Source organism: Amblyomma mixtum, chromosome 3 (genome assembly GCF_055824585.1).
Source record: "Amblyomma mixtum isolate Tamu chromosome 3, ASM5582458v1, whole genome shotgun sequence".
Taxonomy (NCBI): Eukaryota; Metazoa; Arthropoda; class Arachnida; order Ixodida; family Ixodidae; genus Amblyomma; species Amblyomma mixtum.
This window is the reverse complement of record NC_143014.1, coordinates 115,611,303-115,630,378: the sequence shown is the minus strand read 5'-3', so window position 1 is coordinate 115,630,378 and position 19,076 is coordinate 115,611,303. Positions and strand designations below refer to the sequence as shown.

The 19,076-nt window shown below is 43.2% G+C and overlaps 1 protein-coding gene across 3 annotated transcripts in view; it reads left to right on the top strand.

The window, feature by feature from the left end:
- The window catches only part of LOC149351484 (septin-7-like), a 78,374-nt gene that overhangs the window by 46,889 nt on the left and 12,409 nt on the right, over nt 1-19,076 (top strand). For all 3 annotated transcript variants that reach the window (XM_089580824.1, XM_089580826.1, XM_089580825.1), the window contains exons 10-11: nt 10,978-11,113; nt 14,799-14,962. In XM_089580824.1, the coding sequence (XP_089436950.1) occupies nt 10,978-11,113; nt 14,799-14,962 (300 nt within the window). The remainder of the gene's footprint in view (nt 1-10,977; nt 11,114-14,798; nt 14,963-19,076) is intronic.

Below are 19,076 nucleotides of genomic sequence, written 5' to 3'. Positions count from 1 at the left end.
GCACCATCACCCTTGACCATATACTTGTATGCTAAAAAACTTTTGTGATTCTTTGAAGCTCTAACGGAGGAATGAATGCGAGTCTGTTTTCTAGGTGCAAAAACGAGCATGCCTAATTGCCACTGTTAAACCACGAAGCTTTCCAATAAGGAGCAATGAAAACACTTGTAATTTCTTTAAATGGATTGATATTCTGATCTTTGCTTGGAAGTCTGAAATTTGTTGGTTTTAAATAAAACAGCTAGGTTGAAAGATTTTTTTATGAGCACCTCATTTTAAGCTGGAGGTTCTGAATCTAATGTTTACTTCCTTGGCACAAAGCGTACAGAGAAAGCAGCTTACTGTCATTGGTGTTTGTGTGGAGCAGAGATCGCAAAGTAACATATGAATTGGGGGTGCGTGAATATTGAAATTTTCCAATATGAATCGAATGCGAATATGGAGAAAAAATGCTTTCGAATATCGAATCGAATATCTGTTCAGTATGAAAATAAGATTTAAGAAAAACAAATGGGCAAATATTCTTATATTTTGAAATAGTGTATGATGTTCACAACTGCAAAGAACAAACCTAGACTTACTCAGCACCGTACAAAATGAAAATCATACTGTTGTAACTAGAACAGTACGCAACTTGTACTGTGTCTTGCAAAATGAGTAACAAATTAAAATCCATTAATGACACAACTTGCATTATCCGAAGGTCAAGCTATTGATGCCCCCTTCACCCTCCGGGGAAAAAAAAAAACTGCCAAAAATTCGAAAATGTGCTGTAGCCTTGTGAGGAGGACCCATCGCACAAACAGCGAAAAGTCTGTAACAAGTATGCAGTTTCAGCATTTCGGAGGAACGAACAACCCGGACGTAAGCGAGAGAAAGGCCCATTGATACCAGAATGGCGTGACTGTGTCCGAGGAGAAAAAGAAACGACGTCGGCATCTGAAACTAGCACACAGCTGGCTTTGGATGGCTGGCCAATGTGCGGCAGATAGCCGCGGTCGCTGCAGGCTGGCAGCAAAGCTCAGAAAGCGAAATATACATGGGTCAGGCTATTTTTTGGCCTGATGACAGGGGTCCTGCTGTCGTCGTTGCACCTGCAGTTGCATGCACGTAAGAGGTGCACGGGTTACAGTGCACCATGCAATAGGAGACCCTTTTTTCGCGGCCACTTGCACTGCCGGTGACATCTTGACTCAGCCCCACTTCGGGAGCCCCATGCAAACTTCGGCAAGTGGGTTTTTCTTCATATCATAGTTGACCAAAACAAGATGGCGGAGCTTTTGCTAGAAGAGTTGTGAAGGCGACAGAACAAGTGCCACGGATGTGGACATTAGGTGTGTGACACATAATTGTAGGATCATACAAACAAAAAAAAACAACGCACGCATTCGCATTACGTTTGTTCGAAGCATGTGGTCGGCCATCTTGTTCTCATCGCGTGTAGGAAAACCCATTTACAGAATTTCGCTTGAGGTTCAAGTTTATCATTGTCCGAATTGGACCGACCCATGCAATGAATGACGGAGAAGAAAGCGAAGGGGCTCCTTGTATTCTTTCCCTGACATTTTAAACTCGATCTTTGGGTAATTTTCTCAGATATTCTAGTTTTGCCATGGGCGGGTATATGAAAGTCACTGTGGCATTCAATCTCTGCCAAATGTCTGAAAATTTTCGAATATAATCAGAAAATTTCAAATATTCTATAATTCTCAAATGTCAGTTTCTTGAATACGAATGTAAACCGAATAGTAAACATATTCTATTCATATTCGAAATTTTTGAATATTCGTGCACCCCTGATATTTACCCATTTATTTATTGGCTAGTATTTATGTGGCATCTGAACAGTTCAACTGAAGGGACCATGGATTTTTCAAAATTTTTGCCTTCACGGCATTGGAGCTGCAAGCCTTATCAATCTCAAAACAGAATACTGGTTTTCTGGAGAGCTTTAGTTAGTTCCACATACTTCGTGCTTTGTTGGCCATTTTGCTTTCACCTGTTGTCCAAGCAGAAAAGGCAGACAAGTTGGTTGGTGATCTTGTAGTAATACTCTAACGAAGTGTTCGTTTAACCAGTGCACCCTGCTACTTGTTTACTTCTGCATTGCATGTGTAGTTTGCTATTTAACATGAAAGCTACCCAAGCTCTTCTTCTCTCAGCAGTTGGGCTGCACATTGAGCTCTGATGACTGATACACTTCCTACTTTCAAAACAGCACAATGTGTGTAGCTTCTGATGTGTGCACTTTATATTCAGGATGAAATTTTTAAGGAATTAGTGATTAGTTTAAATTTGTGAAAGGTACTTGATGCAATATGCATTTAATGCGTGTTGTAGAGATTTACAGTAAAACCTCGTTGATGCGAGCCTGGTTCACAAAATTTCTTCGCTCATGCAGTTGATATCAGGAGCAGTAAAAATTTCCTATAGGGTTATACTCTTTTCTTGGTTGATATGTTCCCGGATAATGACTTCCCTGCAAGTGTGTTCATAACTTATCAAATTCTGATTGCACGATACATGTAGTGACTATATGAAGGTGTGCTAATATACAAGTGGGCTGAGTCTGGGTCCACGTGATGTAAAATGCAAAGGCAATCAGTTTTCACTGCAGCTTCTCCGCAATGCACAAATGCAGTGGGTCAAAGCATCAAAAACAATGACGATGCACAAAAATGCAAGCAGGAGTAGCCTGGGGACACATCTTGACCAGCAGGAACATAGTGGCAGTCAACTGCCAGAGTGGCTTCTGCACAGTGCATAAGTGCTATGGGGCGAATTATTCAACAATGGCATGGCACTAACAAACTAGTCAAGCCTGGGTACACGCAGCACAGGCAAGTACGCAGTTGCAGTCAGATGTCAGTGGCTTCTCCGCAATGCATAAATGAAATAAGGCGAAGCATTTGAAAGAAAAAGAAGACAACGAAGAGTTTTCCCCTACATTTTTCTTTGCCATTACGGCCTATTCACACTTGCGAGTCACAGAGGTTAGATGGTTTAGTCGAAAAGCAGCAGTCTCAAGGTGGCCGTACACTGCTAGATTTTCTAGCCTTGCGACTGCTAGTTGCAAACTGCCAAATCAGTCAGCAGTACCTCAGCAGTGAACGGAAGCTTTTTCCACATCCGGCTTCAGGAACAAGACTCACAAGTCACCCTTGCAAGTGTGAAAATCGGTACTGTCGAGGCACTCACTGATTTTCCGTAAGCGACAGCTAGTTGTATGGCCTCCATGACCCTCAAGTGTGAAGTGTATACAGTCAAACCTCGATGTAATGAACACTGATATTACTAATTATTGGCTATATCAAACTGTTCCTCTTTTTTTTTTTTTTTCATAAACGTAATTTTCACTTGATATACCAAATGCGGTTAGCCCTAAAACGGATACAGTGCAATCCACTTATAAGAAAACCAGAAAATCCAATCGATATAACTGATTATCATTATATCTGGACTGGCGAAAGAAAGCAAAAAGAACACACCCACATATTCCCTTATGCTTGTAGGTATACCCCATCCATGTAGACACCACTGCCGGCGCTCTTGTAAGGGCACACAGCATCTTGACGCCCTACCAAGTTCACCAAACAAGCCACCCCCCACTGACCTGCCATCAAAAGATAAACACGCCGTGGTGTTATTGGTGGCGCACAGCATCTTGGTGCGCTGTCAACGTCTGCGCTGCAGACAGCATGAAATTGAGGATCGCACCATGAAAAACTAACACATAAAAAAAAATTAGATGCTCAGTGACAAAAGTGCAGTTCAGAGATATGACCTTGTGCTTAGCCACCACCATTTTACCCAGTTCACGAACCCACAAACGGGCGGAAACAGTGGAAACTGCGTTTGCTTGAGAAAGCATTGCATGGTGGCGGCCAAGCAAGCTTTTCCCTCCTCCATCCAGCGTTGCGATGATGATAGCACTTGGTTCCAAACGCTGTACCCAATGTCCTTGCATGACCTCGTCACACCGGACCATTTGCTGAGTTTTCACATCATTCTCTTCAAAGTATTTTCTTTTTTAATCAAACTTTCGGACAAGTTTTGGAGGTAAACACCTTCTGGGCGGCCAAAATCCTGTCATTGTATCCATTATTTTACCGATAATTTTATCATTATACCGTATTTACTCGCATAATAGGCGCACTTTTTTTCCAGAAAATCCGGCTCAAAGTTCGGGGTGCGCCTATTACGCGGGGTAAAATTTCCGGAAATTTTTCGACTGGCAAAATTGAACACACCGCGTAAACGCACTCGTGTACAGGCCGCACCCCGTTTTCGCGAAGAAAATGTTAAAAAAAAAAAAAAAGGGTCCGTGTAAGGGCCGCACCGAAACTTTCGGAATGCACGCGCCGAGGCCTCCGCGATCGGCTCCGGCTGCGCGCAACGGGCGCTTGATCGCGGAGGCCACACACGCGCACAGGAGCTTCCAGACGCCGCCCAAGGCCAAGCTTATCATCATCATCGTCCCCCCCCCCCCCCCCCCCCCCCCCCCCCGCGAGCTTTCGCTATCTATATCGCCATCAGCATCTCCAGCTCGTTTTTTTTGTTGTTGTTGTTGTTGTTGCTGTCAAGTGCCGGGATTTGCAGTAGCGCGATAGTTATCGTGGTTTATGGCTTTGCCGCGGAGCGTTGATGTTTTAGCTGGACGGGCAAGCACCTTTACATCTACACGGCTGGGAGTTTGCTCTCGAACGCGGCAAGCGTGCGGCAGGTCGGAAAATACGACATGGCAGAAGTGCAGCAGTTGCGACTGCGGGGTCCCTAAATTTTCGTACGCGACTCGACTCCAAGCGCCGAGGTTTTCGCGGGCCTAAGTCGGGAACGTTTCCGGCTGGAGATGAAGCTTTCCAAACAGACGTTTAAAGTGAGCATCCCTGAAAACTGTGTGCGGCTGTTCTACGCGATGTCGTTGTACGTGCTGTGGGTCCGCAGCAGCTGCGACGGCAGCAGCACTAGTAGGGACTAGTAGTCAGTTCAGCAAAAACTTTGTTAAAATAAAGATTGGGAAGCGGGGGGTGGCGAGGCGTCGGCTTGCAATCGTGTAAATACAGTATTGATCACAGTGCCAAGTTCGGGGTGCGCCTATTATGCGCGGAAATAAAAAAATCTGATTTTTCGCGCCCTAACTAGGGGTGCGCCTATTATGCGAGTGCGCCTATTACGCGAGTAAATACGGTATATGGTTTACTTTTACATAGTAGCAATGGGGGAATTGATAAATCTGAAGAATTTGATCGTTATAAGCGATATATCATTATATCTGGTATCGTTATATGTGGATTACACTGTATATTGACCCCCCCTCCCCTCCGACATGTGGCACCTGCTTGGATATCAGGCGTCAGGCTTCGCCACGCTACACAAGTGACTGGTGCGGGAAGCATACATGTCAAGGTTCACGCTTTTATCTCGTGATAGTGTTCAAATCTCGCACTCACCAACAGCACCATGGAAGATAGAGCAACATTGAGGGTTGGTAGCTAGGCTGTCAGCACGCGTTGAGTCTTTCGCACCCGTTGGCAGCATCTTGGATGCAGTGGCGTGAATGGTTGTGCCACTGGAGTGACCTTCCTGTGCTCATATCAACTTATGATGAATCTACCAGCGCGAAACACAGGGACACGAAAGGAGACAAAACAAGCTCTGCACCTACAGTGCTTGTTTTGTGTCCTTTCTCGTCCCTGTCTTTCGCGCTTGTAGATTCACCATGACACCATACCAACTTCCCCAAGTTTCTAACCTTCTGCATCATATTGGCTGTCACAGAAGTAGTGAAAGGGCTGATAGCTTTCACTGTGATGTACTATTTTCCATGTTTTTTGCTGCCTTCAAAATCGCCACGACCACTCTCAAAAACACCGCTAAAACTTGGGAAAATGTCTCCTCGTTTCTTTAGTAAACATCACCTGAGCTGTCATCCCTTCACTGGCTAAACAGCGCTGTTTTTGTGCGTATTTTTGATAAAATTTTATATTATGAATTTCGGTTATATCAACTATTTACGGTTTTTTAAGTGATACTTATTAAGGCGCAAACTTGGGTTAGTTGGAAGGCATTCAAAATCCTGTGCATATGTGTTCTTTTGTCCCTTGTGTCCAAAGAAGTGCTAGCAACTATGATTTTTTAAGTGCTCACCATAACGAGGTTTAACTATGTTGCGGAGCTTTTGCACAAAAAGAAGCCATCAAGCACCAAGAAATATCTTCAGGTGTTGCATTAACAAGCACTTGCTGGCTTTTGTAGTAAGTGAAAGTGGCTTTGGTACATTAGTCTTGAGTCATATTTTTGAAAGCCTTAGTAGGGTGACGTGTTCCCCGGATAATACAAATTTTTTCCGTATTGTTTTTTTAAACATCAACGAGGTTCTACTGTGGTGTAGGGATTCATAAGCAGTGAGGATTACACGTTGTAGACACGTGTCAATAAAGCCCCAGTTCACATGGGCTTTCTTTTGCATTCTCTCGTACATGCGCCATCTGTGCCTTCAAAGCAGTGACTTCAGCTTGCACGAAAACAGCTTTTATGGGGACATGAATTCTTAAAATACAGGATGAAATACTGATTTAAATCTAGTTGCATTGTTTCTTCTAGAGGCTTGTTGCATTCTACTTCTCATTTTTTATGCTGCCTTGTACTTCTTTAGTTTGCTTGTGTTTATTGAAGCTGCACTCTGCTTCTGGGCACAGCTTGCGTCTGTGTGTGTAGAGTGAAAGGTGCTTCCTTCTCTTCTCCTCTTTCTCTTTCTGGACACATTTGCTTGTCTTTCCTCTCTTCGCTTGTAGTCTAACCCTTCATTCTGTTACTTTGTCATGTTGCGTGTTCCTCAGTAAAGACAAAAGAGGCAGTGCAATTGACACACTGATTGTTTGCTAGTTCTTGCCCACAAAGGATACTGAACACTTACATGGTGTTCTGGTAAGTGCCACCTTTTGAGCTTGTGTTTGGGATAAAAAAAAAAAAATAATGCCCTAAGGAACGCTATGTCTTTGTCTTTATTATCTTTTCTCTTCTTTTTAGAGTGCTACACATTCTGCTTCTTGGGCCTTGCACCCTGCCTTTTCTTTCTTTCCAAAAGTCTGTTCTTTACATATTTCCTGGCTCTTTGCCATTTGATGCAATGGCACAAAATGCATGCAAAAATGTTGGCATGCTGGCTTCATGTAGTGTCTTCGTAATTGTTCCGTTTCATTTGTGAGCATGCTTTTTGGTCATGCATTTTTTTATATATATATATTTTTTTGTAACATGAAAGAAGGTAAATGCTGCTGTTCTGGGTCTTTATTCTGTTTATGGTAACCTGCATGGAGTAGAAGTGCTTACTGTAAGAAAGACATTTTTTTGAAATAGCACAAAAAAGGCATTTTTTATCATTTTTAGTACTGTTTATTTTTCCCTGCTTTTATCATTGAAGGCTGGTTTGTCATTTAAAAAAAAACATTCAAGGCCATACTCAGAGTAGCTACAACTTTTTATGGCCTTGTAGGGGCTTCTTGTATGGCCTGCCAGGTGAGAAATAGTACAGTTCTGTGTAGTGTTGTTGTCTCTTGTTTCTGAGAATTTTCGAAAAAGGGCTTACACTTGCCAAGAAATTGGCATTGAATAGATATGTCTTTCATGAAATTGGACTCTGCGCAAAGGTTTACGTGCAGTTTGCCAGTATATCTGTTGTAGTGGCACAGGCACTTTGGGGCACTTTCACTCTGCCTTCGCTTCTTTCGTGCTACACAATGTGTGTGGGGAAAATCATATGTCCTTGCTGCTTGCAGTAGTCAGCAGTTGTGCACTTGTTTGGGCAAAGCAAGCATAACAAATCGCCAAGATAGTTTTGTACCCTCTTGGAGTCGTACGCTTTTGTTCAGTGGCACACTGTGGGCAGCTACCATGCCTTTGATTGCCATGCCATTGAAGCTTGAAGCTCAGAGGCAATCGCAGTCTTCGAAAAGGTGTGATTGTGCTGCCATCTGTTGTAAACTACTAAAGGCACCCGAGAGGAAGTCGAAGATGCTGATAATGTTTAGGAACATTTTGCAAATACATAAACGATTGTCTAGTTTTACTTTCTGGACAAGCGTCTACTATTCACTCAGGTCTCAGTGTAGCTGCAGCAGTGAGTCCTGGTGGCCAGAACATTAAACAATGTGTACCTGCTTATAGGAGAAGCTGTTCTTGTGTGCGTGTGTGTGTGTGCGCGTGCATGCATGCACTATACTAATATGCAATATTCTTCCGTTCAATTGTTTGTGAAGGTGCCTTAGCAAGTGATGCTGAAAGTGCAACAAATCTTTCAACTTTAAGCCTTTGGAAACATGGTTTCTTGAAGATATTAATCAGGTTTTTAATACTTTGCTGAGAGATAAAATGGAATGGAAAACCCTGGGAAATTGAAGCCAGCCAGATTGGCAAGTCTGGAAATAGCCTGTTTCAAGAAATAAAGGCTTTCAGGTTATGGCTGAAAAACATTTGGCTCCTTGCTTGAGATTTCTTGTTTAGTTTATCTTCTTGGTATGCATTGCGGTTCCAGAGGTTCAAGTGCACAAAACCTCAAGGTTACATACGGACCTCTAGTAGTTTAGTGTAATTAAGAGGATTGTGTTGTTTTGAAAAGGTAAATGCATAACTGTTGTGGCTGTCCTGGCATAAAGCTGCAAGGGATCTTTATGAAATGAAGAATATTTAAACAAGCTTTTAATTTTTGGATGTCATGGTACAAGGCAAGGTAGAGTGGGCTGCTGTTTGTTGAGACATACTTATTTTGGCACTAAGTCTGCTGCATTGCTAGAGCCTCAGCATTGATGTGCTCCACTGCATTCAAACGAAAGCAAGACTAGTCTTAATGAACCGGGTTAGGCGAGAGGTGCCATTTCACTCTGGGGACAATATATTGGTGGGCAGAAAGCTTCATTTCTTTTGAGATTGCTTGCTTGTTTTCAGATTGTGCTTTTACTACATCTGCCTGCGAGCGCTTGTCCAATGTCATTCTGTTGTGTGTTTTGCCACTTTTCCTTCAATTAATACAACTATCCTGCAATTTTATCTGATTACCGAGATTTTAGACTTAACGGCTCTTTCCTAATTTAAATGTGTGTTGTGCAGAGGAATTTGTTTTGGGCACTAATAATTCTAGTGTGCTCCACCTAGGTCTGGTTCGAGAACCTGTCTTGCAGTCCTTCACTTTTTATGAAAAGCATGTTGGTAATGGAATATTATGTGAGCATTAATGTTCAAACCATACACCATACAGTCTGGTGTGCACTCCACACTTGAATGATGCTTGAAGTTTATGGACTGCTTTTTATAAGCAGAAAAACTTCTGAGAAGAAAGAAAACATGAGTTTCTGGTGGTATTTTTCAACTTCACATTTACATTCCAATGTCCTAAACCATCTGTTAGTTTTTTTTTTTTTTTTCAAAAATGTTATATTTTTATTGCAGTGTGTTCTGCCTGGCCATTTTTTTGTGTGTGTGTAATGAGAAAAATTAGAAATGCAAGCACACCTGTTATATATGGCATTGTTCACATGCACATCAGCAATATCATGTTAGACTTTTTCATAGTCTCCTTTTTTACCATACTGTGTAGCAGGTGAAAGGAACAGTCTTCTAGCCAGTTCTTGCTCATTCAGAATGTGAACAATTGCACACCTCAAAAGCAAAGCCCAAACTTGATAGGTGCAATTGTTGTGGATGGACATCATCCTCTGAAAGCTGGCAGCTGGAAGAAAAAAAAAATCAGTATCATCAGAGCTTTTGTGAACAAAGGAAGGCTCAACCAGTCTCATTGTGCAAAAAGTAAAAAAAACTGGTACACACCAAGTCAAATATTCTTTCTCTCTTTCCATAAGAATTGGAAGGGTTGAATGTTCCTGCTGAAAGCCGTGGCAGTATTTTTTTTTTTTTAATTTGTGCACTGTTTTCACGTTTTCACCATATCTGTTTCATTTCCGTTGCAACAGTTCAGTTAAAACAATATTTATTGTTTATCTAGCTCGTTAACTAGTACAGTCAGGTTCAATTTGATTCTTTTTTTTTTGCATGATATGCTGAATTCAAGCTAGGGAATAATAAATGTGATGCAAAACTAGCTTGTTCATGCTGATGTTGGAAGTACAGAATCTCTTGGTGCACTTGCGAAAGCTGGAACACAACTTTATTTGGTATTGAGCAGAGTTAGAGAAGTTTTAATTTTTGATTGCCAAAGTTTTATGGGAAGTGTTCTTTATATGCAAAGAAGGATGTTGTTGCAGACAGGGGGCCTGTCAAAGTTATACAGGTACAGTCTTTGTCAAAAGTTTGGAGCCCAGAGTGTTCACTTCCAAGCTTTGTATTGGGACATCAGGAGAATTCATGGAAGTCCTACCTACTGCAAGAGGCAGTACTAGAAATCTTCTCATGTCCAGGAAATTTGGAGCGCTAGAGATCCATTAAGAATGACACAGTGTAGCTCAAAAGAAAACCCCCTAGGCTCCAAACTTTTGACAAAGGCTGTACATGGTGCTGGTTGTCCAGTGGTTCTGCATGTCCTTCATTCTTTGTCCTAGTCTTGCCAGTGATGCCTCACTGAGCCATCAGTTCTTGGACCAGTGTACTTCTTTGGATTCATGAGTGTAGAGTGAGGCATTACATAGTTCTTTTGCACGATAGCTGGAATGTGTGTGGAGGGTGGACTCGACGGGAGGGGGGGGGTGGACTCGACGCAGATTACTGCGCCTGTGTAACACGATTCGGTAGCAGCTATTTGCAGTGCTAAATGTGTCATTCACTGTAACAGTGTGGCGCCCTCTAAGCCCAGAAGTGTGAACAGCCGCAAGCACTAGTTTCTGCTGCTGCACACGGAGGGCACCAAAAATTTAGAGCGGCGAATATTAAAATTGAGTACTTGGCTTTGTAACTTTTATGGGCAGACACCAAAGGTGAGCTCTGTCCTGCTGCCTTTTCAACCAATTTGGCACCATGGTGATCCCGCAGGAACCCCCTGGCCCAAATGGAAGAGGAGAAAAAAGACCATGAAGCTAAAATGCAGCGTATGGAAAAAGAGATGGAGCAGGTGTTTGAGATGAAGGTTCGGGAGAAAATGCAAAAGCTCAAGGAGTCAGAAGCTGATGTAAGTATTCCCTGCATATTTTTATTTCTACCCTACCCTTTGCCCGGGTGGTGTTGATGGCCACTTGGGTACACTGCTCAGGGAAGCATAGTCCATGTTGCATTGTTGATGCTGAGGCAGAATTCGCGGATCACTTGTAGGACATTGCGATAGTGTGTATTTATAAAGTTCAGAAAGTTCTGAATCTAGGCTGTGCTGACAGTCAAAAGATGAAAATTGCTCACTGCTTTAATAGTTGTTCTATCACACAGAATCTATATTCGACATTGACGTTATCACATATCCGTTTACTTTAAAATTTGTGGTCTGTGTAAATGCTTGGCTATATCCCCTTCAGTTGCTAATTATTGTCTAATGGGGGAAACTTTTTCAGGTTTTTATAAATAGCATGCACGATTGCACAACAAAAATTTCTGGGTTTCTGTAATGATTTATACCCTTTCTGTATTGATTAAGTGGTCCCCACTGTACTTCATTAGACTCATTGCTGTTATGTGAAGTCATTATATTAAAATATCAGCCCATTTTATGCATTTTAAATCACTTTGGCTTGCAATATAAGCAAAAGAAACCCACACACTCCCTGTAGCTATACCGGAGTTACTGCAAAACCCCAAGTGTCCATTTTAAAAATGGTTTCCTGCAGTCATTTCGCATGCCTGGCTTGATATGTTTCTGCACATGGTTTCCCAGATATCAGCCCATTTTATTATGTCCACAGACATGGACACAGCGCTTGAAGGGGTTATAAAGGTACAGACATTTAACTTGCTGCCATCTCGTATACAGAGCTGAGCCAGGTTAGATTTTCAGCTGTCAAAATTTTAGAATAACTTGGAAAAGGCTGATGGAAAGTAGGTGTTCACACATATAGTAGTTTGTCAGGAGCACTGTTCTTATAAACCATCTCAGCATAACAGATCCATTATGTTCTCTTTTTAGTATTTTTTTTTAGACAGTCATGTTTGCTGGACGAGCTCTTTTTAGTGAACCTCTTAAACAGTATTGTATGGAGCAGATCTACTCTTACTGGAGATTCAAAGCACCTGTTCAGTTATACAGTGCAGGTGCCACAATTTATTCAAAGTCAGGCTTAAACTTATGAAAATTCTGAGACTTGTAGCGTATGGTCGCTGTCTTGAGACAGTGACCATACGTTAATATTGTTACGAGGTGGCAAGCCTAAAAAAAGGATGACATGATGGCAGATGATATGATTTAATGGCTGTGGGCCTAGTGCGGGCGCTCCGTCCCGTGCCACTGCCCTCTTCTTCGTAACATGACCCGGGTCCTCCGAGCGATCGTCCCAATCGATTGCTTAAATTTTCAATGATGAGGTGGCGATGACCATGATCACAAAGGATAGAAGAAGATGGAAGGCTTGCCACCAAGATGAACGAGATGATCTGGTGAACGGTTGTCCCCGGAGCAGGTCCAGCGGTCGGTCGCCACAGCCGAAGGTCAGGGATTGAGGACTCGCTGGACAGCTTGGGCGGGGGTGCCGTCTTGATTCGGGTCGTCGTCGGGTCATGCTGCGTCTGGTCCTGGTCGTCGTGTCTTGTGGTCGGGGCTGGGGACGGGGCGGGGGAAAGCGGCTGGTCGGTTCTGGTCTGGTTGGGCTTGGGTTGAGCCGGTGGCAAAGTCCAGGTCCCCTCGACCAACGACGAAGGCGAGCAGAAGGTGGCGATGCTCCAGGGACCATGATGACGATGTACCCCGCACCTCACACCAAATGTTACGAGGTAGCAAGCCTAGAAAAAGGACGACATGATGGCAGATATGATTTAATGGCTGTGGGCCTAGCTCGGGCGCTCCGTCCCGCGCCACTGCCCTCTTCTTCTTCGTAACAATATAGACCCCCCCTTTTTTTTTTTCCTTTTCCTACTTCTCACAGCTCCTTTACTGCCTTCTCTTTCCCAGTGCCCCATGCCACCTTCTTTCCACATTCATAGCCAGCTTTTCTTTCATTTTCTTTCATGCGCGCCGCGTGCCTTGCCTCATAACCGTAAGGCTTTCAGAAAGTTGTCTTCTCCTTGCAGCTTACTAACCTAGTGGATAAGCCATCTCAGAGAGCAGTATTTTATGGTCTTCAATTTCCGTTTGGCTCTGACTGTTGTCATCACCATGTTATATGTCTGTTGCCCTGAGATGTCCTTGGCTGCACAGTGCCGCGAGGTCATCGTTCTGTGTGAAGCACATTGTCATGCGTTTACTATAAACCAAAAAAAAAAAATGTACAGTCATCTATGGAAGGTGAAACAGGACCGGAGTTTCGCTTTACTATACCCATGTTCTTACTATATGCAAGTTAACTGTAGTGGGGTTCTACTGTGTCTTCTTCGCCCTTTCTATTTTCGTTTGGTGGTATGCAAAACAATGACACTGCCTCAAAAATTTTCGTGAGGTTCCTGTTGCTTTTCTATGTTGTGGCTGTATTTATTTTGTAGATGCATTATTTCAGCACAACAGCATGCCGAGGCTGTCATCTTTACTGTGTTGTAGTCACTGCAGACAGTTAGGTACAGCATTTCTCCTTTTATTTGGAGTGTGTTTCATGGCATTATCATTATTGTGTTGCGATTGTTGATTGCTACCTAAAGTTGGGTTGCCTACTCGACCGAGGAAGCAATGCCTGGTGAGTCGTGTCTCAGCACAGTCATCCACAATCAGTTAGCCGGGTAAACCACACATAGACTGTTTACAAGATAGGGACAGGCTACACGGTCATCGTATGCTGTGGCAGCGGTGACTCACAGTTCTATGACTGGCTGTCTTGGCCAGCTCTCGTTCGGATCATCTGGCGGGTCGTGCCTCGACTTTCCTCACGGGAGCAAGCTGGTCAGCTCTCCCCGGTTGAGGCGTGCAGTCCCTTTTTAAGAGGTCCTCCTGACCCTGAAGCTATCAGTTCCCGGAATAAGGATGGGAAGGATCGAGGGGGGTCATCCCGTCTCGCGCCATCTAGCCTGTGCAGTCGGTACTAGTGCCTGCACCACCGGTGCCGCCACCTCTTGAGCTCGAGTGCAATCGATTTGTTTATTTCTGTAACAACTGCATGCTAGTGCCTAGTGACACAGGTTTTTTTTCTCTTCAATGTTTCGTGCTTTCCCTGTGCTTAAAAGCTGCTTTCCTGGAAACAGCACAATAGGATGTTTTTTCAGCATACTCTACAAGTACTGAATTAAAGGCTGTGCATTATAGATGGCATCATACTGTTGAGGAGGATGCAAGAAGTCTGCATCGTCGCATTGTTTTCTCATCATGTTCTGCCCCGCCGCGGTGGCTCATTGGTTATGGTGCTCGGCTGCTGGCCCGAAAGACGCGGGTTCGATTCCGACCGTGGCAGCCAGATTTCGATGAAGGCGAAATTCTAGAGGCCCATGTACCGTGCGATGTCAGTGCACGTTAAACAACCCCAGGTGGTCGAAATTTCCGGAGCCCTCCACTGTGGTGTCCCTCATAGCCTTTGAGACATTAAACCCCAATAAACCAATAAACCAATCATCATGTTCTCAAATCTGCAACTGGCCCAACTACACACTGTCGTTGAATGCATTAATATATTCTCTAGTTTGTGCTATTCTGCTACAACCTGAAAGTGTTTTGGAGGCTAGTAAAAAGCCAGTTTAAACACAACAAAGGAAGCTTTTTCAGTGTGATGAAGTTGGGTATGGACATTTATGTGCAGCTGCAGCGAAGGCATGAGCAGATGAAGAAAAGCCTGGAGCAGCAGAAGCTCGAGCTGGAAGAGAAGCGGCGCAACTTCGACAAGGAAAAAAGCGCTTTCGAAATTGCCCACAGGGACATGGAGGACGTTTTTCGCAAGATGGCTGTGGACAGCAATTCTAAAGAGTAAGTGTTTCAGTATGCACTCGCTCTACTCCTCTCGTATATAGAGAAGCAAGTACTGTCTGGTAAAGGCATACACCTTGCTGTGTGTGTAAAGCAGACTGCAGTCACTAACTGCATTCTAGTTCGTTGCTGCTTCGTGCTTACAGCTCACTGGGACGTATTGTATTTACAGTAGCCAACCGATTTTCTGGGCTAATCATTTTTTGGATAATACGGACATGCGCGATATTTTAGACTTTATTATAGAACTGTCACACATCTCATAGGAACTTGTATGTATTCACAAGCAGGCAATGCTGCCACAGTCAAGCTGACTGTTAACTCTCTCGGCCTGGCCGGCCATTGTTGCCCTGGAAACAGTCTGTCCTTGATTCGTGCAGCGCGCGTTTGCCGAAATTTCGTACTGACCATATTTGTGCAGAGCTGCTTCAAGGGGCATGCATTGCAGGGCAGCCTTGCAAAATTGCTCGTTCGTGGCATAGTTTGCGCCGTGATCTGCGGGCCATGCAAACAGTATCGGCAGCCTGCAATGTGCCACAGGCACTTAGACTGGACATGACAGAAGCATGACTTTTGCTCGAATACAATCTATTATCGCTTGTGGGTGGAACATTACAAAGGGCAAAACTAGTGATTTTTTTCAAGCTGATTTTATCTTAGTAGAGGTTTTTGAAGTTCGTGGGATAGGTGGACCATTTTTTGGGTCCTGCTTAGTCCGAAAAATCGGTCAGCAGCTGTAACATCGTTTTGAGACTTTACTTTAAGGCACTTTAGTTCGTTGCTTTCTCTGCATACATATTTCCCCACCTGTTTTCAATGTGCCCAGTGTTATCTGGACTGTTTGCTCTATGCAAGCTAAGCACGAGTGCAGGCCATACCTGGTGTAGAACACCAGTCGTACTTTCCCTTGTCCCCCTCCTCCCTTTCCCCTTTTTCCTTTTTTCTCTTTCTTGTAACTTTCTATTAGTCACCCTATTTCACGTTTTAATTTTGAAACATTTAGAGCAGAAACTTTTGAAACCATTTTGTGGGCTTTTGCATGCCCTTTTCTTTCTTTCCTTCACTAGATTTTTCTCCCTATACTTACTGGACGTTCAGTGGCATGCAGGTGCATGAGCATTTGTTTTTGGCTCGTGTGTCAAGTTGTGGCATGTTTGTCTGGAATTGTCAGAGATTTGTGCATGAAAGGGGAACCACTTATTTGTGGTTGGGGAATAGTTTTATTTGCCTTTGCTGTTCAAGTAGTTACGTTAACATGAGAGGTTTTTGATGTATATCACATTAACATGTACAGTAACATTAAGAAGCTTATCATTGCTTTTGCGCCATTGACGTATCATTGCAGAATACATTTCAATATACTGTGGCTTTCTAAAAAGTTATTTTTGTATAGCTTTTGCATAGAAAGTGTTCTCACGTACATGTGGGAGGGCAGAGTTTGGGTAGAAGTTTAAAGGATTGCTGGCAGTTTTTCGTTTGTGTTGTTTTGTTTTATTTATAATAAATTTTCTGCACATTGCCATTCTGTTGGGAAGATTTGCGCACCAAATGCTGATATCTATTTTTGCAGACGCATATTTTCACCGGTGCCTTTGCCCATAGATAAATGTATTGCGATTCAAATTGACTGATCTCAGAATTGGGGAGCATTATCTGCCTGCCAGTTAGTGTGGTCGTGGTAAGCTCTGTAGTTAGCCACTTCGGCTTCGGATGCGCAACCTAGATTTGAACATGGAATCTTAAAGGGCAGCACGAAAGGATTTTCGAACATATTGAATTCACTATCGCATTACACTTATTGAAGCTTCCTGTCTTACTTCTGATAAATAGTTTTTCAAAATAATGAGGAAAATAATTGTGAAAGTGCAAAAACCACGACACCGAAACTGAGATTTGATCAAAGTATGAGGTCATGACAGACCAACATAAGGCATCACAGATATTGTCACAAAAACTCTTGTGCATGTTGATCGGCTAAATTGGCGACGGTTTCAATCATTATTTGCCTGAAATGGCCAAAAACAACCTCTAATTTTTATTCTTTCAGCAAACGCAGAGCAAATACCGATGAGTGTGGAGCTTGTGGCATCACACATTCAAAGTTGCCCGTAGAAATTGCCCGATTGAGGCCACAAAACAGGGAAATTTTTAATTAATTTGCACTGAAACGAAGTGCTGCCCACTTACAAACTTTGGCACAAAAGATCAGAAGACTCCAGACAACCTATAGCAGAAGTTTCAATAAAATACATGGAAGTCAAAAACTCCAGAGTTCCCTTTTAAAAGAAGGCAATGGAGGCAGAGCAACACCATGGTTTGCAGGCATGACAGACTAGTCTAGCTAGAGTAACAGGCGAATGCCAATGATATGGCATGCAAGCAAGTACTTATTGTTTCTTACGCATTGGTATCAAGAATTAAGGGTGCTTTTTGTGTGTGTGCGTGCGAGAGAGAGAGAGAGATCATGAAGATTTCACCCTTTGCTAATAAGCAAATTGTCACGAGCTTGCAGTATATTATATAACAGAGGCTTAAGGGCTTGTGGAACAGCTTTTCTCTTTTTAGATCATCACTACATGCTTACTAGCTGTAGCCGCATCAGTTACTTATTAAGAGCTGCTTTTTTTGTACATTTGCCTGACGAGATTGCTGAAAAACAAGGAAGCTAGCTGCATCTATTGAAACATCTCATCATTATGTGTCATAGTGCATAGTGTGCGCAACCGCTGTATGCCTGCATTCCATGGATATCTTATCATAGTTCCAGCCGCTGTTACTGATGTGTAGGAACTCAGTTTTGCTGGTGCATCTAAACACGTGTACCCCACCATGATGAACTGAAAATGTATCCTTATTCACATTTAGCTTTCCCCATGATAATTTTCTCTCACTACAAATTTTGCTGCTGAAATTTGTTCGTGTTGTGCATGGTTCTAGCTGCAGTTCTGATATTACACAGCTGATCCTGTGTCCTTGTAGCATTCGGTTTGTCGGTCTGCAACAGTCAAGTCACTTTTTGCATTTGATCCCTCTGTTGAGTACCTATGCTCAGCACATTTGATTAGTGCGCTATATTGCTATTCTGTGATCTCGCTTCTTTGCTTTGCCTTTGTGTGTTTCTTGTGATTGGTGCTGTATGTGCTTCAGCTTGCGCCAGCTGTTGGCTGTTGCCAGCCAGAAAACAGTCGATTGAATATGAAATGGTCTAGCTTTGGAGCAGGTTGCCAAAAGTAAACAATATTTCTAGTGAGCGCATCACCTCGTAAAAATGTCTCCATGCAAGCGGCACTCCAAATATTTGCATTACTATAGTCCGTTTCATACATAACAGGCAACTCTGCGGAGGCTGCAAAAGTAGTGCATTCGCGAAACCACAGTGACCATTTGGAAGAAAACAAATAACAGTATAAAACGAAGTGGTAACACTAAAAATCTCGGTAAAAAATCCGAGGCACCCAGTGTTCGGGCCCTCTGGCTATAATCTTCACCTAGTTTGGGCTACTTTTGAGGTGCGGATGGAGCAAGAGCAATTTGCCGTATGAGCCGCATATCATATGGCCACGTCATTTTTGCTTCTCGAAGTCTCAATTAGTCGCAGAACGAGAACGTGGCAAGAGGTAAAACGAAGTGCAGGAGGTTGCCATACATGGTACTTGAGATTTGCTGCAACAAAATATGTCTGAGGTCACTGTGGTTGTATGGCGAACTACTTTTTGGACGCAGACTTAGCGAGCGCAAACAGGCACACTAGTTTTGGCAGCATTGCCTCCTATGTATGAAACAGAACTTGTCTTTCCCCGGCTTCAGTAACTGTCAGGAAGGATTTGTTTCCTCTTCTGAACATCTAATGTGTAATATAATTACAGTAGAATCTTGATGATACGAATTTCGGGATGATACGATTTCGTAAAATGCCCTGGCCCGAGCGCATTGTGTGCAGTGGGCAGAAATTAGAATGTTACGAATGCCCTACCCCCTAAATCCGGAATACGAATGCGCGACCCGCGACCATACCCTCGAGCACCAAATACTTGCTGCCTGTACATCGCCAACGCTGGAATCACCAGTCACGTAGTGCGCATTGCGAGCATTGAGTGGCGTCACGTGGCCAACA